Source organism: Cervus elaphus, chromosome 12 (genome assembly GCF_910594005.1).
Source record: "Cervus elaphus chromosome 12, mCerEla1.1, whole genome shotgun sequence".
In the NCBI taxonomy this organism is placed as follows: domain Eukaryota; kingdom Metazoa; phylum Chordata; class Mammalia; order Artiodactyla; family Cervidae; genus Cervus; species Cervus elaphus.
The window spans coordinates 81,707,663-81,731,797 of record NC_057826.1 but is presented as its reverse complement, the minus strand read 5'-3'; the positions used below and the strand labels follow the sequence as shown (position 1 = coordinate 81,731,797).

Below are 24,135 nucleotides of genomic sequence, written 5' to 3'. Positions count from 1 at the left end.
GCTTAGGAAAAGCCAGAGGGCAGTCCTAGCCATAGAAGGAATGTGCTGTGTTTAGTCGCTCAGTTATTAAAACATTAACCTTATTTGATTTCTTGGATAGTCTAGCCCTCGATACATGTAACCCTTGGTCGGCCATCCACCAGGCTCTGTTTTTCTTATTTTTTTTAATATTTTTTTAAATTTATAATTTATATTATATTTATAAATATTTTATATTTATATATAGATATAAATATATAATATTTATAAATTTATAATCTATATATATAATTTATATTATAATTTTAATAGTTATTGGGCTGCATTGGATCTTAGTTGCAGCGCTTGGGAGTGTCATTGCATCATGGGAACCCTTTCAGTGTGGTGTACAGACTCTCTGGCTGCGGAGCATGGGCTCAGTAGTTGCTCTGTGGCATGTGGGATCTTAGTTCCCTGATCAGGGATGGAATCTGCGTCCCCTGCATTGCAAGGCGGATTCTTAACCACTGAACCACCAGGGAAGTCCCGAGTTCCATTTTTAATGTAAAAAGAGTTCCACTAAGCTAAGGGACTATGCAGGTCAAAAGGGAGAAAGAACCAGAAGTCCCTTCATTCAAACCCACCATCACCACCTGTATATTACACATTACTTACCTTCTGTGAGCTTTGATAAAGTAGGGACAGTCAAGAAAATTAAACAGGATAACATGTTAGGTGCCTAGCACATGGCCACTTCTCCACCCATGACAGCTGTCAGGCAGATATATGGGTCTTCGTGTTGCTTGAGTCCCTATCTAAGACAGTGCATGTAATACCTAGAAAAGAAGTTCCTTGCACTCAGAATTTCACTGAGCACCAACATGCCCGGGCTATGAGCTCCATCCACAGCCTCCCTTGCTCTTTTCCTAAAATGAACATGTGTGCATGTGTGCTCCGTCGCTTCAATCATGTCCAACTTTTTGCGACCCTATGGACTTCAGCCTGCCAGGCTCATCTGTCCATGGGATTCTCCAGGCAAGAATACTGGAGTGGGTTGCCATGCCCACCTCCAGGAGATCTTCCCGACCCAGGGATCAAACCCGAATCTCTTACATTTCCTGCATTGGCAGGCACTTTCTTTACCTCTAGGGCTATCTGGGAAGTCCAAAATGATCCCTTAACAACTTTTAAGGGTTTCTATTACTGGTCTCTAAGGCAAACGAGGAAACACAAAACAAATGAACCCATACTTTTTTTTTTTTTTTTCAAAAATAGAGAGGTAACAAAGTTATAAGAAAAAAATCTCTGGAATTCTTGATACCATTGTCCCAGAATGTGATTGAAATGCAAATAGATTACAGGAGTTTTCCTGTTACAACCTGGCTTGGAGCACCACTTGAGAATCATGTGTAAATAGAAGTGAGGTTTCTGTGGACAGTGCAAACAGACCAACCTCCTCTCTTAGAGTAGAATGTATATGCCTGGTATGAGAATATGAAGTCCCTTGGCCATGCCCAGGAACAGGTCACTGAAGGGAGGCAGGTGCAGCCTCAAGAAGGGAGGTAACAACATTTTTCTAGCCCCAAGTCCAAACCAGTTCTGAACTGGGTGCCTCCATCTGCAAATTCTCATTTAAACTTCACAAGAGACTTGAGAAACTCTATTTTAATGCCACTGTTTTACAGGGAAGGAAACTAAGGCTCAGAAAAATGAAATCACCTACAGGGGTAGCATGCATTAGGGGTGCTCTTTGGTGGGCATCGATGTGTCTAGAAGAAAAGACTTTTGAAGATGTGGGAATATAGAAGAGAAATTTTTACTCCAGATTGTGTAAATAAAAAGGAGTTAAAGGAACCTAAACCAGGAATATGAAAGGCAGGGGAATAGGCATAATGTAAATGCAGAGTTTCAGTGAAGACTTGGGAAGTCTGGGAACACAGAGAGTTTAAATCACAAGTAAACTTCAAATTCAAGGTCAGTATTAACAGTCCTCCCAACCACTCAGGGCTTCTCATTGACCCTCTATAATCTCCTAGCTTCTCTTCTCCTGATTGTTCTCGCTCTCTTCTATTTCCAGCTCTGGAAGCAAAGCCAGACTCTTCTACTGTTTAGCCCTATCTTAGTTTCACCATTCTCTCCTGGTGCCTTGGTTTCTGCTGACCCCCAGGCCTCAAGGTCCCACCTCCCAGCCCACGCAGTTTATCCAAATATTTTCACAGAGACAGTTTGCTTTCCAAAAGGAATTGCTCTTCTGGCTAGTAGATAAAAACCTTTTTCATGTGATTATGGGGACATAAGGAAAAAGAAAAGAACATAGACCATTTGAGTGAGGAAACAGTAAACCCTGGCCTTGGAACGAGGAGGGGGACATCGTAGTATAAAAAGGAGACTCTGGCGAGGAAGTCCTCTCTCTGCCAGCCTGGAGAAATCACTTCCCTCCCCAAACTTGGTTCATCATCCATGAAGCAAGGGACTGGGGCTCCCGGAGATGTCCCTACTGTCCATCACTGGGATTCTCAAGAGACTGTGTTTATGGATGTGATATCTCTCCTCTGTCCCTGTCCCTGTTAAAAATATCACAGAGAAAAACTTTCCAAAGGTATTATTTCTTTTTTTAAAATTTTAACCAAGAGGGTGATATGGTTGCATTGTCATTATTTTGACTGGATGGGAGAGTTTGTTGTGCAATTTGAGAAAAGTATAAAGGACTTGAAGTAAACAAAAAGTGACCTGGAAATGATCTTGGATGGCACAGAACTCACCCAAGGATGCTGCTCAAATCTAGACCCTAATTCATTAAGCCCATGATGGGGCCTGAGGTTTCTAAGGAGCTCTCAGACGATGCCTATGCTGCTAGTTCATGGACCACCCTTTCTTTTTTTTTTTTTTTTTCAATTATTTTTATTAGTTGGAGGCTAATTACTTCACAACATTGCAGTGGGTTTTGTCATACATTGACATGAATCAGCCATGGAGTTACATGTATTCCCCATCCCGATCCCCCTTCCCACCTCCCCCCCCCCACCCGATTCCCCTGGGTCCTCCCAGTGCACCTGGCCCGAGCACCTGTCTCATGCATCCCACCTGGGCTGGTGGTCTGTTTCACCATAGATAATATACATGCTGTTCTCTCGAAACATCCCACCCTCGCCTTCTCCCACAGAGTCCAAAAGTCTGTTCTGTACATCAGTGTCTCTTTTTCTGTTTTGCATATAGGGTTATCATTACCATCTTTCTAAATTCCATATATATGTGTTAGTATGCTGTAATGATCTTTATCTTTCTGGCTTACTTCACTCTGTATAATGGGCTCCAGTTTCATCCATCTCATTAGAACTGATTCAAATGAATTCTTTTTAACAGCTGAGTAATATTCCATGGTGTATATGTACCACAGCTTCCTTATCCATTCGTCTGCTGATGGGCATCTAGGTTGCTTCCATGTCCTGGCTATTATAAATAGTGCTGCGATGAACATTGGGGTGCACATGTCCCTTTCAGATCTGGTTTCCTCAGTGTGTATGCCCAAGAGTGGTATTGCTGGGTCATATGGCAGTTCTATTTCCAGTTTTTTAAGAAATCTCCACACTGTTTTCCATAGTGGCTGTACTAGTTTGCATTCCCACCAACAATATAAGAGGGTTCCCTTTTCTCCACACCCTCTCCAGCATTTATTGCTTGTAGACTTTTGGATAGCAGCCATCCTGACTGGCGTGTAATGGTACATCATTGTGGTTTTGATTTGTATTTCTCTGATAATGAGTGATGTGGAGCATCTTTTCATGTGCTTGTTAGCCATCTGTATGTCTTCTTTGGCGAAATGTCTGTTTAGTTCTTTGGCCCATTTTTTGACTGGGTCATTTATTTTTATGGAATTGAGCTTCAGGAGTTGCTTGTATATTTTTGAGATTAATCCTTTGTCTGTTGCTTTGTTTGCTATTATTTTCTCCCAATCTGAGGGCTGTCTTTTCACCTTGCTTATAGTTTCCTTTGTTGTGCAAAAGCTTTTAAGTTTCATTAGGTCCCATTTGTTTATTTTTGCTTTCATTTCCAGTATTCTGGGAGGTGGGTCATAGAGGATCCTGCTGTGATTCATGTCGAAGAGTGTTTTGCCTATGTTCTCCTCTAGGAGTTTTATAGTTTCTGGTCTTACATTTAGATCTTTAATCCATTTTGAGTTTATTTTTGTGTATGGTGTTAGAAAGTGTTCTAGTTTCATTCTTTTACAAGTGGTTGACCAGCTTTCCCAGCACCACTTGTTAAAGAGGTTGTCTTTTTTCCATTGTATATCCTTGCCTCCTTTGTCAAAGATAAGGTGTCCATAGGTTCGTGGATTTATCTCTGGGCTTTCTATTCTGTTCCATTGACCTATATTTCTGTCTTTGTGCCAGTACCACACTGTCTTGATGACTGTGGCTTTGTAGTAGAGTCTGAAGTCAGGCAGGTTGATTCCTCCAGTTCCATTCTTCTTTCTCAAGATTACTTTGGCTATTCGAGGTTTTTTGTATTTCCATACAAGTTGTGAAATTATTTGTTCTAGTTCTGTGAAAAATACCATTGGTAGCTTGATAGGGATTGCATTGAATCTATAGATTGCTTTGGGTAGAATAGCCATTTTGACAATATTGATTCTTCCAATCCATGAACACGGTATGTTTCTCCATCTGTTTGTGTCCTCTTTGATTTCTTTCATCAGTGTTTTATAGTTTTCTATGTATAGGTCTTTTGTTTCTTTAGGTAGATGTACTCCTAAGTATTTTATTCTTTTTGTTGCAGTGGTGAATGGTATTGTTTCCTTAATTTCTCTTTCTGTTTTTTCATTGTTAGTATATAGGAATGCAAGGGATTTCTGTGTGTTAATTTTATATCCTGCAACTTTACTATATTCATTGATTAGCTCTAGTAATTTTCTGGTAGAGTCTTTAGGGTTTTCTATGTAGAGGATCTGGACCACCCTTTCTGAAGCAGTAGGGTAGTGAAGATCCAACAGTACTTATTATTCTTTATTTTTAAAAAGAAAATCAAAACAGAGGAGTGATAAATAAGATTTGAAAGGATTTCCATCCAAAAAGCTGAAATAAGAATGTTTAGTGTCCTAGAGAAAAGTTCCAGTCAAAGAGAGAAAGAGAATTTACATGACTAAATTTAATGAATGAATTAATGATGATCAAGATGTACACTCAGACCCTCTCTCTAAGATGATGCCATCAAAGACCTGATTTTCTAGGAAAACTTCTGTAGTATTCTTCCAGGTTCCAAAGCCACGGGTCTCCCAGTCTTTACCTTCCGTAGACCATCCTTCTTCAATCCATTAGTTGTTTCTTCAGCCTCACATCACTGTGCCCTTGCCCTCCATTCTAATTCTGTCTCTCTGGTCCGGGCCTCCAATCTCTGTGTCCATCCTGATGTCTTTGTGCTTCTCATCCTCTAGCCTCTTCCATCTCTAACCCATTGTCTGTGGGCGCCAAGCATCTTCTGAAAAGAGCATTTCAGTGTGGCCTTCCCCCAGTCTGGAGTCTTAGGATTGAGCCCTCCTGCTTTAGCAGCCAGTCTTTCCTTCTAATCTCCTCCCACTCACCCACCCTCCCATCCCTCCACCCTCCCAACCCACCAGTTCTCTCGGTCATCCCAGAAGAGATCCCCCAGTGACAGCAAAAAAGCCCATTAACCCCCAAAGCTTAACTCACATAGATTTTTAAGCATTTTCTTGAACATTCTGGAAATAGAAAGCCTGAATATTCCACCCACATTTTTAAATGCTCCACAAAAACATTTTGAGAAGTGAACATCACATCTTAACAATATGGCAGAAACTTGCACATAAGGGCACGAGAAATATGCAGTCACCCTGAATTTCTGAATCTCCCCTTCTTGTGTTCCTAGACTAGCACTCCTTTTCATGTTTAACCATTGTTTCTTGTCTGTAAACTATTGCTTATGTGAATACCCTTTTACCAAGGCTTATAGGTGCCATCTTGTGGAGAAAAATGCAAACAGGCAGGTCTAGAGACAGACTGAATTATGGGAAATGACAAGGACAAGCATGAGCCTCCCTCATTGCCTTCTGGTCCCTGGAAGGGACCACGGTCCCCCCAGGTCCTTCTGGTTGGACCTGCACCAGTGGATGTGGGCTGTCTGCACCCAGGAGGCCGTGTAAACTGGGCCAATGTGCAAGCAGCCTCCATCCTGGAGCGCAGTTCATCTGCCCACCTCACTGTTGACTTTGCTGGTGATCTGGCTTCCAGAATGTCACCCTTCAAAGTGTAGACAGCGTCTCTCTGCTCCCTTCTGCAAGAAACTTCCTGGTCCTGACCCCTTGGCAGCCCTATAGAGTTAAGATACAATCTGACCAGATATTTTAAACAGAATTCTCTCTTGTTTTAACTTTTTATTTTATATTGGAGTATAGCTGATTAACGATGTTGTGATAGTTTCAGGTGCATGGTGGAGTGACTCGGCCATCCATGTACATGTATCCTTTCTCCCTCAAACTCCCCTCCCATCCAGGCTGCCACATAACATTGAGCAGAGTTCCCCGTTAAACAGAATTCTCTTTAAACAGAGCAGTTACCAGTCAGTCTTACATTTTAAAAGTGAAGTCCGGAGGTTTCTCCTATTCTGTTAAAAAATATGGGCACCTTACTTTTGTTAATATAACAGAGAAGTTGTCATTATCATAATGCATTCATGCCCCCTCATTTCAGTCCATTAGGGAGGAAGATCGTGAAAGTGAAGCCTTGAAATTTTAGAGTTTGAAATACCCCCAGTCTCCAGGGAAAGATGACCCTAGGAAGAGAAGGGTTGGTAATTTTCTCACTGCATATCAAATGATCCCTCTCGGGATCTCATCCCTCAGATTTATAAACATTGGTGTAGTTGATTCTCACCCAATTTTATGCTAGGAGGGTGCCAACATTTTCTTCTAGTTGAGTCACTTGGTAAGGTGCTCCTCTCTAATGAAATGAGATGAAGTACTGAAAAGGGACAGCCAAAAGCTTGATTAAAGCCAGATTGCCAGTTTCACAATTGCCTTCATTAAGGAAGCCAGAATACCTTTTATCCCATGCACCATTTCTTCCCTTCCAATGAATGACATTGTTAGTTTGGTTGGTTCCCATTGATTCTTGTTTCCAGTTTGATTTTGTCTACATGAAGCACATTTCTCCTTTAGACATGACAGAATTTTTTCATATCAGGACTGTACCCCTTTTTCCCCCAGAAACAGTTTAGCACCAGAAGAGACTTCAAGATGATTCAGTTGAAGAAGCAAATTGGTTCCTATAACTTTATTCTCTTGGTTCCTCAACCAAACTGCTCCTTCATTCAACAGACACTTACTATGCACCTCCTGTATGCCAGGCACTGTGCTCTTTCCAGCCCATATGTGCTCATATTGAAGTTAAGCCAAAAGGCAAGCTTCAAGGGCTCTAGAAGGCAGCTTGATGGCAATGGGGAAGTGTTTTTTAAGACCGGGTAATTACGTATTCTTTGCTCCTTAGCTTCTGACATTTACAGATGACTGTTTTGCACTTCTATGAAATTGCCACTGTTTTAAAGCTTTTTTCTGGGGTATCTGTGCTCCTAGGTCTCCCATGAGCTATGGAATAAACTAGAGCAGTGCTTCTCAACTAGGGGTGGTTTTGTTCCCAAGGGGACATTTGGCAATGCCTACCCCAGTAGCTCAAGTGGTAGAGAACACACCTGCCAATGCAAGAGACAAAGGTTCCACCCCTGGGTTGGGAAGATCCCCTAGAGACGCAGTATTCCCGCTTGGAAAATTCCATGGACTGAGGAGCATGGCAGGCTACTGTCTGTGGGGTTGTAAAGAGTTGGACATGGCTGAGCGCCCATGTTTGCACACCTACACAGATATTTTTGTTTGTCGTATTGAGGCAGGGGGTGGCTACTGGCATCCAGGAGGTAGAAACCAGGGCTGCTACTAATCATCCCACAGTGCAGAAGACAGTTCCCACAACCAAGAACTATCTGGGCCAAAATGGTGCTAGAGCTGCAGTTGAGAAACCCTGGCCATGAGGAAGAAGAGCCAGCAGGATGACAAGACATGGGGCTTCCCAATCCTTCCAGCCCCTCTTCTACAGAACAGTTCTGCTTTTCTCAGTTTACGTATTGAAAGTCTGTTTCTGCGTGAGGTTTTGTTTGAAAAGTATGCGTTTTCTGCTTAAGGGGGAAAAAGAAAATGACTGAGGTGGAAGATAACTCTTGGCCTTGCATCTTACAGTTGAGACACATTGAGACAAGTCAGGTGAGTGGCGTGTGATATAGGATGAGGGCCATCAGGGGCAGATTGGAGCCATCAACTTCAGCTTCTGTCTTGTCTGTACAGGGCTCTGCATCCTCCCTCTGAACATTTACACACCATATTGAAAGATGGCATCATGTCTGTCTTTTGATTTAGACCAGGGGTTGGCTTTCTTTTTTTTTTCCCTATAAATCACTAAAACAAATATTTTAGGCTTTGTGGGCCATACTATTGTATCTAAAAGTAGGATCCGGCTGCTCGCTGCTCAAAGCTATTAAAGAGGCCAGGTTGGTGGAAAGGAAAGTTTGCTTTGTTTTGGATGCTGGCGGCCAGGGGTGGGAGGGCAGATGCCTGTCCAGAGGTTGTTTGCCCCACACTGACAATCAGTGGGAAAGAGCTTTTATAGGTTGAGGGAGGGGGCTACATGCAGAAATAGCACAATCAGTTCTGACAGTCATCTTGAAATTGGTCATCAGTGGTCTGACCAGCATCACCTAGATTAAGTACAGTTAATCTTCAGTTCCAGGATCGGTTTGTTTCCATTTCTTGAGGCCAGTTCTTGGGATTGTGGCAGCTTATTTCATGGCTACATCTGATCATTACATAGCTAACTTCTTTCACCTGTGAGGGTTTTAGTATCTATAAGACAGCTCACAGGATATGGCTCAGAATATTATCTATCACCCTTGAGAAGGAACTGGAAGTCCTTGACTATGCTAAATGACTAGGAAGTTATTATTTCCCACTGACTGTTTTCCTTTGTTGCCGCATTTTCTCACTTCTCTGATTAAACTTAGTCTCTGGCTTAAGTTTTCCACAGACAGCAGTTAAGCTGAGGACATGAGGACAAGGACCACAGGGTCTTGTTCCACTTCACTATCTCTGTCTCAACGACTCAACCCTGCTGTTGTAACACAAACGCAGCCCCAACAATAGCTAATGGGCATGTTTGTGTTCCAATAAATCTTTATTTATGAAAACAGGTGGTGGCCAGATTTGGTCAGTGGGCAGTAGTTTGCAGACCCCTGATTTGGACTATAAGTTTTTAGTAGGAACCAGGTTGGTTTTGCCTTCGTGTCTCTCCTGCCTAGCACTGTACTGGCACGTAGTATGGGTTCCTCAGGAGACATTTACTGAACTGTATTGAGAGTCAATCCTGTAGGCACAAGCGCTGGAAGATTTTAATAAGAAAACAACTGGGGAAAGATCCAGCCAGTATTTCTCGGAGAATTTTTGTCTATTGTATAACTATTTCCCTATGTTGGACATTTAAGATGTTTCCATATTTTTATTAATAATAACATGGTAATGAGATCCTTCGCACAGAAATTGTTGGCCTCTTATAATTTCCTTAGCGTAAATTCCTAGAAGAAGAATTGCTGGAGGCTTCCATGGTGGCTCAGTGGCAAAGATTCCACCTGCCAGTGCAGGAGACATGAGTTCGATCCCTAATCCAGGAAGATCCCACAGGCCGAGGAGCAGCTAAGCCTGTGCACCACAACTATTGAGCCTGTGCTCTGGAGCCCAGGAGTTGCAACTCCTGGAGCCTGCAGCGCCCTCCAGCCCGTGCTCTGCAAAACGAAAAGCCACTGCAATGAGAAGCCCACACACCACAACTAGAAGAGGTCTGCTCAGCAACAAAGAACCAGCACAGCCAAAAATAAATAAATAAAATTTTAAAGCAAAACAAAAGAAGAAGAATTCCTGGGTCAAACAGTATTTTTTGCTAAATAACTTTCCAGGAAGGTGGTGCTGATCTACATTCCTAACCGTAAAAAGAAGGAGATATTTATCATAAGCCCAAGAATTTCTTTCAACAGGATGTCGTGAATAGAAGTTTTGGCATCCATATATATTTCCATGAATTAGTTCAGCGTAAATATAAGTACATTGGTGTTAAGGACTAACCGTTTTAATAATACTGTTCTCCCACACTGTTATGACAGCATGATTATTAAGGCACTTTGTTTTACCTGTTGGTGTCATCTGGCCAACGGGTGGAGGTTAGCTTATCTGGTGTGTTTACTGAGCACACATAGAAACATCTGCTTCCCATTAGGGAGTCCGAAGCTCCAGTATCTGCACGCCTGGCACCAGCCTACCCTGCCATGATGTACAGAGGCCTCCTCCCTGTGAAATTCACCACCAAAAATGTCATCCAGATTGCTCATTTCCCACAGGAAATTTCATTTAGGTTAATTTTGGCACACAATTGGGGGCAATTCTTGAGCAATTTCTCCTATGATGGCTTGCAACATGTAAAATTTTCCTATGACATGTTGCAAAAATCACTGGAAGAGTAAAAGGATATCTGATGGTTGTCCAATCTCCTTTGTAACAACAAGAAATATCTCTTTTGAATGACAGCATGTGATGAGCAGAAAAAAAGAAAAAGAGATGAAATCAAGATAGACCAAGGACCAGATGCTCGTTCTGTCCATCTTCACTTGGTACTATTGGAGCAGTAAGGATGCAAAGGAGCTACATAAGGTGCCTTACGTTTTTGGTGAACTTGGCCTTTTCTTAGCTCTTCAGACTTCTCTGAATTTCTCCACGTGAAGAAGAGAATATCTACAACTGACAAGTAATAGGAAGTGCTATAGAAATAGCAGTGAGTCTGAGCACTGACATGTGATAGGATTTACTTTGAAATGGATGGATTCTCGATTAAACCAAGTCTGTAAAGACAATGATAAACCCAGTGTTTTCTGGGAAGCCACCCTATCACAGCATCCTGCTAAATGCCTTCTGTGTTTACTTCATCCAATCTTCCCGCTGTGCTAGGAGGTGCCACCCCAGTCATAGATAAACTGAGGCTCAGAATGGCTAATTGACACGTCCACCGATGCAGCACTCCTAAGTGGAGACGCATCAAGACCTAGCTCTAGCAGACTCCAGTATCGCCTTCTGAGCCCACTGCTGGCACTGGGGTGGTGCCTCTGAAAGAGTTTAGAGACCTGTTGTTGTGTTTGGTCGCTCAGTTGCTCTTTTGTGACCCCCATGCACTATGGCTGCCAGTTTTCTCTGTCTATGGGATTTCCCAGGTGTGAATACCAGAGTGGCTTGCCATTTCCTTCCCCAGGGGATCTTCCCAACTCAGGGATCAAACCCTCATCTCCTGCATTGGCAGGCAGATTATCTCTGAGTCACCAGGAAAGCCCATTAGAGGCATAGACCAGCGCTATTAAGTCATGCCCATCAGAGACCAGTTGACCAGACTTCTGATATGCAAAAACAGAATTCAGTTCAGATTTATTTTTGAGCACTGTCCCGTGTAGGTCTGGATAATGGTAGAAATGTTTTCAGCGTCAAGCCTGGAGAGAAGCAACCCATCCAGCATCACATGTAAGTCAGGGACTGAGCCAGAACTGTGCTTCAGGTTGCCTGATTCTCAGTACAACATTCTTTCCATCACTGCAAACTGCTTTTCCTGGTAAATGACGTCAGCTCCTCTTATCAATTTACCCAGCCATGTTTTGGAGGCGAATACCAGCTGCTTTAAAGAAAGTAACACAGTTCACAAGTCTAGACATGTGATCAAATTTTGTAGATATATACACCAAGAAAAAGTGCAGGTTAAAAAATGCCAAAATCCAAATGAAGTTTATCCTTGAGTTAATATACTGATATGCATGATATACATGGTTTTGACAATGTGCGATATTGTTCTCAAGGGAGGCTGGGTGATGGGGTCACTGAAATGCTCTGTACTGTTTTTACAGCTTTTTTGTGAGTCTTAAGAACTATTTCAAAATGAAAAGTTATAACAATAAGAAGGTAATGTGATAGGAAGATGAGCCCAAATATTTATTCACTTACTGTGTGTATAGTGTTAAAATAGTCTGTGTGAGAGAGACATGATGTGTTTGATACTCCATAATGTTGAAAGAGGAGAATGCCAGAGTCACTCCTGGACCAAGCTGTCACTGTCTGTGCTAACAGCGCCTTGAACTCATTCCTCTCCACCTAGGTCACTGCCACCATCCGCTCCTTCAATAATGCTTGAACCCTCAGTGTGACCTCTGATCCTTTGGTGGGGTCAGTTTTTGCTTAATAGTTATAATCATGGGCTCTGGCTTCAGATCCAGCCCCACCACTTATTAGCAGAATGGCCTTGGGCCAGTTACCTAATCTGTATCTTAATTCTTATTTTCCTAGTTTTTCAGCAATAGTGTAGATTGCTTTTAAGAGTAAATGAGAAAACTGTATATTCAGAGGACTTGGAGTATGACAAAGACTGTAAACGTTAGGTATGACAAGATTGAGGAGGAAGGGGAAGAAAAGGAGGAGGACAAATGGAGCTCCCTTCCTCCTCACAAAGATCAGTCCATTTTGCTTCCTAAGCATTTCTGAAATCCTCTTCCTGCCATCGCTATTCCCCTAGTTCAGACTGGGATATTGCCACATTCTCCAGACTTATCTGCCCCATTGGTAATTATCAGCTTTCTAAAAGAGAGTTGATCTGACTCAGCATGATACAGAGGATACAGGGACTCCTCATTGCCTATTAGCATGTCATTTTCTGCATGTATGTCTTATCCCCCAAGTTAGAGTCTAATTCCCATAGGCAGGACATGTGTCAGATTCAGCCTGGCATTTCCCAGATGGCCCACCTGGTGCAGTCACTCAACAACATCAATGATAAAATGCGTGTTTTACATGTTTCCATCTTGCCATAAATGATCCTTATTGTTTTTCAGATTCTAGCCCAAAGGTCACTTCCTTAGCCATGCCCTGCCTGGACTCCAAGTTCAAATTTCTCTCTTTATATCATCAGATACTCATCATAGCCCTGTGCAGGAGAAGGGACAATTGTCAGATAGGCAATTTGCTGGTGGTCACAGTGTTAAAAATAAAAATCTTAAAAGCATGACCTCCACCAAGTTCATGTTATGGGATTGTCCTTCCTGCTTTGTGACCTGCATGTAAGACATGTAACACCTCCATGGCAATCCAGTCTTTCAGAGACCGTCGGTGGCCACTAGAACCCTAGAAGTGTGCTCTGTTAGCCCCTTGACACTCCTCAAAGAAGGTTCACACACACACACACACCCCTTCTTCTGACTTCTCTTTTAAGGAGTGAACCCTGGGCACCCAGAGTCCAGAGATGGGTTCTGAGAAGGCAGGATGTTATCTTCAGTTCTTGCCATCACTTGTGCCACCATGTGCTTCTCTGAAGGCAACCTCCAGACCAGGAAAAACTGCTGCAGCCCTCCCTTTCCACGTCTAGATTTATTAGGAGTGTCTGTGCTGTATAGGAAATCTGGTGGGGGATCCATTGCACTGTGCAGAACATTTTAATGTAATGTCTGATTTACAAGATAGAATGCTTTTTTGTCTGTGTCTAGGTTGTCTGAAGCAATCTAGAGCTGTATAATTTCTTTGTGATTGTTCCACTCTAACTGGGCTAGGGGCTGAGGATTCATACAGTGTCAGCCCCTGTCTTCAAAAGCTCTCATTCATTCCTGAAATAGCCCATACACCCCATTGACAAGAGAAGAACTCACTAGACTGCCTCTTCTCCCCACTCTAAGACCCACTCCTAACTACAGCCAAGGTTATTGTCTGAACAAAATCTGAGGGTGGCCCTCACCTTCTTCAGACACCCAGTGGTTGTTGATACAATTGAATAAAATTCTGATTCTTCACCCTGGCAAACAAGATCCTTAAACTCAGCTGAATTCTCCAGCGTCCTTTCATCCCTCCTAGCAAACCTACACTTCAACCATGTCTGTCTATGAGCATGTTTCCTGATTCCTCAGTGTTTTTTCCTACTTCTGTGTCTTGGTACCCATTCTTTAATTTACCTGGAGTACCCCAAGGGAATGAGCTCCATCCGGGAGAAGTTGAGTCCAGGGGTAGCAAGAATGGATCATGGTTGGGGGAAGGGAGGAAAGTTAGATATTGCTAGGGCAGGGAGTGAGTGCTGCCAGCTTCTCTGTTCATCTCCCCATCAGTGACCATCGGAGGCATCTCCTTAATTCAGTAAGCATCTTTCTTTAGCAAAGTGGGATCTACTTTCCCAAACTTTTTTCTGATGGTGGGTTTTTGTTTGTTTTTTTTTTTTTGCTTGTTTGAAAGCAAAGGAGAACACTGAGCAGGGGTGCAGGGTAGAAATCACGCACGGAAAGCATTTTCCTTATTTTTCTGCTACAATGTGCATGGGGTGAGGGCAGGAACTATTTGAGGGAGGAGAAATACATAGGAAACATGGCATTTTGAAAGGTTAATGGGATGTGTAGGAACATACTGAGATGATGTTCTGTTATTGTCAGAAATAATGTTTTACAGAGAAGCTATTTGTGAAGAGAGACCAGTTATCGTTGATGGACTAATGTGCATGCAGGAATATGGAAGTAATAATGCCGATGTACAGTGCCTGCAGAGAGATGTCAGTCAAAACACGAAGTTGGCATTGGGCTGGGGGAGAATGAACACCTTTTGATTTGACTCTGTCTATAAGATTGGACCTTTAGGACCCACATGAACACACCCAGGATTGTTTAACAAAATCCAAGGTGGACTCTGAATGGTTTGCTGACCACTTTGCCCCTGAGGTGGGGGTCTGATGACTGCTCTTAGAATTCCAGAACCATCACAACCCTGTGATTCAGCAAATGTCTCTCAAGTTGTAAAGTATCATTCTAATTCAAGTATCATTTCCAATGCCCTTAACCCAGTGAAATAAATACTGTCATCCCGATATTTCATTGTGCAAACTGCAACCAGCTCACTTCTGTCTGCCCGCAGAACTGTGACAGAAACTTCTCTGTGCTGAGCACACATCCTAACTTTAAATTCAGGATACATGAATGTGAGTCCTATGGAGTCAGCGGTGGAAAAGGATTCTGTGAAAATCATTCCATTCTGTCCGAAGGTTTAATTGCCCTAAGAGATACATGAATAGGGAGTGGAAAGATAAAGCAAAAAGATCTTGGGATGAATAATGGAAAGGTTCTTCAAGGGAGGAAATGCAAGAAGGTCAGATTTCCTTTAAACCCTGATGGGAGACTGCCTCTACAGAGAGTATCCTGTTATTCAGATGCATATCATCCAGTTTACTGATGTTTCTGTCACTTGCTTTCCTGTACCCTTCTGCCCTGGGAAAAATGCTTTGGAAGAGCCAAGCAGAAGTCCTACTGCTCCATGTTTCAGAGACCAGCAGGGATCCAGATCTTAACCAATTTGATTTAATTTCCTAAGAAACAGGGCCTGAGAACACTACTTGTGGGGGTTCTTGGCTAAGTGTTTCTATCATCTGTCATTTAGAACAGAAGATGTGGGGACAGACCCCAGTTTTAGGTGCTTATCGCGCTTATCGTGGTCCCAAAATCTTCTAGTGGGGGATGGGTTTTCAGGACAACTTCAGTGTCTAACCTGTGTAAATAAATGTCCAACCCCCACATCCTCCTTATTCATTTTCCCTGTGTTATTTTTCTCTTGATCATTTATTACCACCAGGTGTGCTTGTTTTACTTATTTGTTTACTACAGTGGCTCAGACTGTAAAGAATTTGCCTGCAATGCAGGAGACCCGAGTTTGATCCCTGAGTTGGGAAGATCCCCTAGAGAAGGAAATAACAACCCACTCCAGTATTCTTGCCTGGAGAGTCCCATGGACAGAGGAGCCTAGTGGGATATAGTCCATGGGGCGCAAGGAGTTGGACTGACTGAGCGACTAATACTTTCATCTTACTATCTGTGACCCCTACCTCGCCACTACAATGTACATTTCACACATACCTAGAAAAGAAGTTTTTGCCCAGAGTAGGCGCTCAGTAAAATTCTGTTGAGTGAAAGGCAGGAGGAACTTGCTCATCTGCAGGAGCTGGATGGGGGCAGGAACACAGTCAGTTCAAGACCCACCAACAGATCCTCAGTGGCCCCCTGTCCCCTTCGTCCCTGGGACGCTCCTGACATACGCTACAAGAGTCTCTTGTTTTCCACCTCTTTGCAGAGCATTGGCTGTGATGACTACCTAGGCTCCGACAAAGTCGTGGACAAGTGCGGGGTGTGCGGAGGCGACAACACGGGCTGCCAGGTCGTGTCGGGTGTGTTTAAGCATGCCCTCACCAGCCTGGGCTACCACCGCGTTGTGGAGATTCCCCAAGGAGCCACAAAGATCAACATCACCGAGATGTACAAGAGCAACAACTATTTGGGTAAGCTTGGCTTTTTTCTGGAGGAAACCATCTGTCGTTCTCAGATGCTTTATTCCTTCCAGGATGGTGGCATGACAGTGTCCGGAGGTCCATGGACACATAGAAGGTGTCACTGGAGAATGCCAAAGCGCCGCCTTGTGTCCCCTTGAATGAGACGGAGAAAGTAAGAAGGTCTTTCTTGGAAGGAAATGTTTAATATCTACATGTTTAAACCAGCCTTTGTTCCTTCCAAGAGAAATAATGTTGTGAAGTTGAGAACGGTCTACTTTGTTTCTCTGAAATGAGGGAAGATCTTTGAAAAGCCCAGAGATCCGCCAGTCTTTTTCTGTTGGAATTTCAGGGGGATGGGGCAGTCGGTCATCTGTCCAGACTCTCGCTCTGCAGGGATCTAAGGCAGAAGCCATTTTTCTCTTCTTTCTGCTTCATCAGCCTGGGGCAACAGTATGTGTGCATCTTCAGGACAGTTGCAGAACCCCTCAACGATCATTTGGGGCCATATCATCAATACTGGGAGACCATTTTTAACCCATCTTCCTACAAATGGAGATATTTGTTGCGTCTTCCTTCTGGGTTCCTGTCTGATTTTATGCCAAATCAGGTCCTGCAAGTTAATTTTTAGCAATTCTATTTCATGTAAACATGAACTAATCAGTTAACAAAATAGTATAAGGAAAGCAATTTTTAAAAATCATTTAATGAATAGCAATATACCTTTTTATTCTTTAATTAGTTATCTAACAGGAATTTAAATAGCACAGACTATGTGCCAGATATTATTGTTGGTGCTTTACGGGTATTAATTCATTGAACCCTCTCAAAGCCCCGGGGGATAGGAGCTATTCCCCTCCCCATTTCGAAAATACACAAGAAGACAGGCACGGGCATTTATGTAGTTTGGCAAAGTCACAACAAGGAAGAGGTGGAGATGGGATTCGAATCCTGGCAGTCTGTCTCCAAGCATCTACCAAGTAATAATACCTACGAGCGGTTCTGGTTCACCAGGCAGTAGTCAATGGCTGCAGCAACTGAGAAAGCATGAATTTTACAAAGTTCAAATACCACGGTTACCCCAGAAGATAACCCCAAACCTGAGAGCTCCAGATACTGCAGCTTGTCCTTCTCCACCCGGGCAAATGCATCTAAAATTAGCTTCCTTTGGTTTTATTGGTGGGAGGAGGAAGGGATGGCAAATAGGACTCAGAAATAAATCCAATTAAAGTGGAAAAACTGTTACATTTGCTCTGGCAAACCCGAAGCCACCAAAGTAGCAATAAGCCTAGGTTCTCCGTGAGTAGTGTGTTGCATTATTTTTATTTGCAAAAAAAATAGTCTTTTTGTCTCCTTTCTTTCGTACTATTAAAAGAACAACTCTTCATAAATGTTCTGTTCCTAGAATGGAAAACGTTCTTCAAGGGATTATTTTAAGTGTGATTGTGTTCAAACGCACCAACAAACAATGCCACTTTTTGTGAGCTTTGCGTAGTTTTCAGTACTTTCCCTGAATTGAATTAGTTCTAACCAGTAAGTGGTTTTTAAGCTGTGCCTTCTGAAATTAAAACAGATAACCTGGGAGAACATCCACCAGCTGTCTGAATGGAAGCTACTCTCAGAGTCCCAGTGTTTTCACCTAGAATCTTGCTCTCTTAAGTATTCATGAGAATCCATAGGATAACAAATATTCAGGACCCCACAGAGCCCCTGGCACTTGTTAGCAGCTGACAAATGTTCAATCTCTTTCTTTTGTCTCAGAGAGCTTGTCAGTATCTCCAAGCTTCCTGGAAACAAATTCCGTGAAAGTGAAAGTCACTCAGTTGTGTCCAACTCTCTGTGACCCCATAGACCTTACAGTCCATCATGGGATTCTCCAGGCCAGAATACTAGAGTGGGTAGCCATTCCCTTCTCCAGGGGATCTTCCCAACCCAGAGATTGAACCCAGGTCTTCCGCATTGCAGGCGGATTCTTCACCAACTGAGCCACAGTAATTCCCTAAAAAAGATGAAGAGGAGGCAGAGAAGGATGTGAGTACCCAGAATCAGTGGAAGGGTGATTCAGAAAATCAACTACAACTTCCTACGGCCAGTGACCAGTGGGGTGTGTGAGAAATCCAGCCCATGGCAGTGTTACTTGATGCCACATGGGCAGAGGAGCGGTGAGACAGAAGAGCAGATGGGAGTGAAAGAAGTTTCCAGAGGTGATGAACAGGGACTTGTGTTTATGGCACTTCAGCATCACTCAGGACATAGCCGCATCACTCAAGAGGCTCCTTCGTCTTCTTCTTTCCTTTTCATTGAGATTTAATTTGCCTTCCGTAAAATTAATTCTTTTAAAATGCGCAGTGGATGGGATGGTCTTTTTCTCATCACAGGTGTGCTCTTAATCTATTCCGCTTATTCTACTAAATTTCCTGTTCTGTGAAGTCTATATATTTTAAAAGTTAAATTGCATGCAATTGTTTGAGATTATGTGTAAGCTATTAGAGCACAGGTCTGTCTAGCTATTTTTGAATTTTTCAAAGATTATATTTCACAATTGACATTTTCAAACATTGAGACATCTTTCAAAGAGTTATATGGTAAGGTTCTTCACAATTTTCCGAGTAATGATGTTTTGTTTTGTTTTTTGTTTTGTTTTGTGACTTCTACCTGTGTAAACTATATTTTGTACAAAAATTTGACTTGATGCACAAAATTGAGTAGGCTGTCTGCATACATTTGTTCTGCAGAGGAGGCAACTTAGGGGCAACTCTTTGTGACCCTCTAGGCAACTCGAGGAAAGGAATCGATCAGATGCTTTTAAAAATTGCACAACTTTAACAAGCTTTTTTTAGTTGCTCTATTGTTTTCCTGAATGGCCTGTAGTTATTTGTAATAAAAATCAGACATGCCTTGTGAAATACTTGGAATTTTTTAAATGACTGACTCTCCAAACTTGATAAAGATAGAAACTAGATTTCCATGAAAACAGAAGGACCTGCATTATTAGTGCTGAAGAAGATGGTTTAATCACCTCATTTTTAAAGGGTTTTTGAAAACGCACAATATTTAAATGACTTATTCTAAGCTGTTTGCTTAGTTAATAATAGTAATTGTACTACATGTATAGTACTTTAGTCGTCAAGTGTTTTTACATGTATGGTCTTCTGACTTTTAAAACTGGACATTCTTTGCTTGCTTCACAAAAGATGAAGTTACAGTTATTGAATTATTATTGAATTGCAATGTGAAAGGTGAAATTTAAAACTCAAAAACTTTGGAGAAATGTCTATTCAGGTCTTCTGCCTATTTTTCAGTTGGGTCTTTTGGTTTTCTTAATATTGAATTGTATGAGCTAGTAATATACTTTGGATATTAATCCCTTATTGGTCATAACATTTGTAAATATTTTTAATCAGTTGTCTTTTTGTTTCCTTGATGGTTTTCTTTGCTGTGCAAAAGCTTTTATATTTAATTAGGTCCCATTTGTTTATTATTGTTTTTGTTTCTTTTGCCTTAGGAGACAGATTCAAAAAATATTACTAGCGTTTGTGTCAAAGAGTGTTCTGCCTGTTTTTTTAGGAGTTTTATGGTTCCCAGTCTTAAAGGTCTTTAATCCATTTTGAGTTTACTTTTGCATATGGTGTGAGAAAATATTCTAGTTTCATTCTTTTACATAGTTGTCTTTTTGAAGAGACTGTCTTTTCCACCATTGTATATTCTTGTCCCCTTTGTCATAGATTTTGTTGTTGTTGTTGTTCAGCCGCTAAGTAGTGTCCAACTCTTTGTGATCCTGTGGACCGCGGCAAGCCAGGCTTCCCTGTCCTTCAGTATCTCCTAGAGTTTGTTCAAACTCATGTCTGTTGAATCCGTGATGCCATCCAACTATCTCATCCTTTGTCGTGCCTCCTCTTCCTGTCTTCAATTTTCTCCCAGCATCAGAGTCTTTTCCAGTGAGTCAGCTCTTCACATCAGGTGGCCAAAGAATTAGAGCTTCAGCTTCAACATCAGTCCTCCCAGTGATTATTGAGGGTTGGTTGCCTTTAGGATTGACTAACCAGTCTAAGGGACTCTCAGCATCTTCTCCAGCACCACAGTTTGAAAGCATCAATTCTTCAGTGCTCAGCCTTCTTTATGGTCCAACTCACATCTATACATGACTGCTGGAAAAACCATAACTTTGACTATACAGACCTTTGTTGGCAAAGTGATGTCTCTGCTTTTTAATATGCTGTCAAGGTTTGTCATAGCTTTTCTTCCAAGGACAAGCATCTTTTAATTTCATAGCTGCAGTCACCATCTGCAGTGATTTTGGAGCCCAAGAAAACAAAGTCTGTCACTCTTTCCTGTATTTTCCCCCATGTATTTGCCATGAAGTGATGGGACCGGATCCCATGAACTTTGTTTTTTAACTGTTGAGTTTTTAGCCAGCTTTTTCACTCTCTTCTTTCACTTTCATCAAGAGATGGCCTCTTTAGTTCCTCTTCACTTTCTGCCATTAGTGTGGTGTCATCTTCATATCTGAGCTTATTGATATTTCTCCTGGCAGTCTTGATTCCAGTTTGAGCTTCATCCAGCTTGACATTTCACATGATGTACTCTGCATACAAGTTAAATAAGCAGGGTGACAATATACAGCCTTGACATACTCCATTCCCAATTTTTGAACCAGTCCATTGTTCCATGTCTGGTTCTAACTGTTGCTTCTTGACCTGCATACAGGTTTCTCAGGAGGCAAGTAAGGTGATCTGGTATCCCCATCTCTTTAAGAACTTTCCACAGTTTGTTTGATCCACACAGTCAAAGGCTTTAACATAGTCAATGAAGCAGAAGTAGATCTTTTTCTGGAATTCCCTTACTTTTTCTATGATCCAATGATGCTGGCAATTTGATCTCTGGTTCCTGTATTTAGAAAAATACAGCTTGTGCATCTGGAATTTCTTGGCTCATGTACTGTTGAAGCCTAGCTCAAAGGATTTTGAACATTACCTTGCTAGCTTGTGAAATGAGTGCAATTGTGCAGTCATTTGAACACTCTTTGGCATTGCCTTTCTTTAGGATTGCAATGAAATTGACATTTTCCAGTCCTGTGGCCACTGCTGAGTTTTCCAAGTTTGCTGGCATATTGAGTGCAGTACTTTCAAAGCATCATCTTTTAGGATTTGAAATAGCTCAGCTGGAATTCCATCACCTCCACTAGCTTGTTTGTAGTAATGCTTCCTAAGGCCCACCTGACTTCGAATTCCAGGATGTCTGGCTCTAGGTGAGTGATCACATCATCGTGGTTATCTGGATCATGAAGATCTTTTGTGTATAGTTCTTCTGTGTATTCTTGCCACCTCTTCTTAATATCTTCTGCTTCTGTTAGGTCCAAACCGTTTCTGTCCTTTATTGTGCCCATCTTTGCTTGAAATGTTCCCTTGGTATCTCTAGTTTTCTTGAGGAGATCTCTAGTCTTTCCCATTCTTCTGTTTTTCTCTACTTCTTTGTGTTATTCACTTAAGAAGGCTTTCTTATCTCTCCTTGCTGTTTTTTGGAACTCTGCATTCAGATGGATGTATCTTTCCTTTTCTCCTTTGCCTTTTGCTTCTCTTCTTTTCTCAGCTAACTGTAAGGCCTTCTCAGACAACTATTTTGCCTTTTTGCATTTCTTTTTCTTGGGGATGGTTTTGATCACCACCTCCTATATAATGTTACGAACCTCTGTCCATAGTTCTTCAGGCACTCTGTCTATCAGATCTAATCCCTTGAATCTATTTGTCACTTCCACCATATAATCACAAGGGATTTGACTTAGGTCATACCTGAATGGCCTAGTGGTTTTCCCTACTTTCCTCAATTATAGAGAAAAAACAAGTGGTTACCAGCAGAGAGAGGGAAGGGGAAGGGCCAAGATAGAATTATGGGATCAAGAGATACAAACTACTATGTATAAAATAAATAAGCAACAAGGATATATTGTATAGCACAAGGAATATAGCCAGTATTTTATGGTAATTTTACATGGAGTATAGTCATAAAAATATTGAATCACTATTGAACATTTAGAACTTATATAACATTGTAAATCAACTATATTTCAATTTTTAAAAATTGAAAACATCACAAAAGGGATTTCCCTGGCAGTCCAGTGATTAAGGTATCATGCTTCTATTGCAGGGGGTGTGGGTTTGTTCCCTGGTCACAGAACCATGCCTTGTGGTGTGGCCAAAAAACTTCACAGAAGAGTCTTATATATCAAAAACTTTGGCTAATATGTAAATAGTGATGGTGCATTCAACCTGAGTTTATGGCTAATGTTGGTTTGGTCATCAAGAACTGGACCTGTTGGACTCAGATTCTGAAAGTCTGTGTTCTGGCCCTGTTCCTGCCATAACTTGCAAGGGATACTGGCCCATGTGCAGCTGCGAGTACAGGCCAGCTCAGCATCTCAAGATGCTCACTGTTTCTCTGGACAAAGCTGGAGGAATCATAACCTTTAATGACACACAGATTTCAGGAGATAGGATGTTTATCTGTCTTATTTTAGGTTGGAAACCAATGAAGTTCTACAGAATTGAGCTCCACTTTTCAGTATTTATTTGAATTTTTCACACGCTCCAAAATATAAACTAGCTGGTGGATTACAGATTCCTAGGTCTTGTTTTTTTTTTTTTTTTTCATGGAAAATACTTTAGAACCAATGTATCTATTGTAAGCTATGTAGTCTCCTTTTCCACTTGAGTTATTCTGAACCCTGCTCCTTGGAAATAAAAAGTTAAATCTAATTTTATTAAAATGACTGACATTTTATATTACTTGCCTCTTCCTTAATAAGATGTTGTGAAATTATTTTAGCTGAAATATCAAAGTTTGGCATAGTTCAGCCAGCTCAGTTTACTAATGTCATTATATAACAGTTAAGAAATCAGACATAAAAGCATACCAAGCAAAAATTGATTCTACAGGACATGTTCTATCTGCCAACATCTTACATTGTCTTAGAGCCTTAGAAGGGGTTTTTTGAAGATTTATAAGCTTTTAAAAATAAACTGCCAATATCTTTACTTTTAAGCATGTTTTCTTAAAAGTTTTAAAACAGTGAAAGTAGTGGTCAGCATTATTCAAGTCAAGTAACATGGATCATCTGTAACTTGTACACCTTTATTTAATTTATTAGTTGAGCAGCTTTCAATGTGGGAAAGACTAGAGTATGTAAATAATGTGATACATCACCTTTGTATGACACCTATGTCACCTTTGTGTGACAGTTAACCTCAAAGATTTACTCCATTATACATTGTAAAAGTCTTGAGTAATACACATGGTGTGGGGCAAAAAGATGAAATTCCTTCTCCATGCCCATCTCACACTTGATCCACTGGTTTCAAGTGTAAAGACAGAGATGAAGGACCACTCTTAACAATTTAGTGTATACCCTCCAGCCCTCTGTGGAAGTGCAAATAAATATATATTTTCTAAAATTGATATTATATATGCTTTCTTCAATTTGCTTCTTTATTTTAATGTTATATCATGATATCTTTTCTTATCAATATATATAGAGCTAATTCATTAGTTTTTTAATGAAGAGCATTCCATACAATAGATGTAACCTCATTTATTTCAGAATTTTCCTACTGAAGGATGTTTAGACTGTCTCCAGCTCTAATATTGCAAATAATGCTTTTGATTTGTGGTTCAAGATAACAGACTGAGTGCATGAGTTTTTTCCCCTCCTCCCAAGATTTTTCAAAATGACAGTTAAAGGAATAAGAGAGGTGTAAACTGTAACCACCAAAAA

General features: G+C 41.4%; 1 protein-coding gene across 6 annotated transcripts in view; it reads left to right on the top strand.

Annotated features, from left to right (window-relative positions):
* The window catches only part of THSD4 (thrombospondin type 1 domain containing 4), a 639,243-nt gene that overhangs the window by 511,691 nt on the left and 103,417 nt on the right, over window positions 1–24,135 (top strand). For all 6 annotated transcript variants that reach the window (XM_043919742.1, XM_043919743.1, XM_043919744.1 and 3 more), the window contains one exon: window positions 16,175–16,379. In XM_043919742.1, the coding sequence (XP_043775677.1) occupies window positions 16,175–16,379 (205 nt within the window). The remainder of the gene's footprint in view (window positions 1–16,174; window positions 16,380–24,135) is intronic.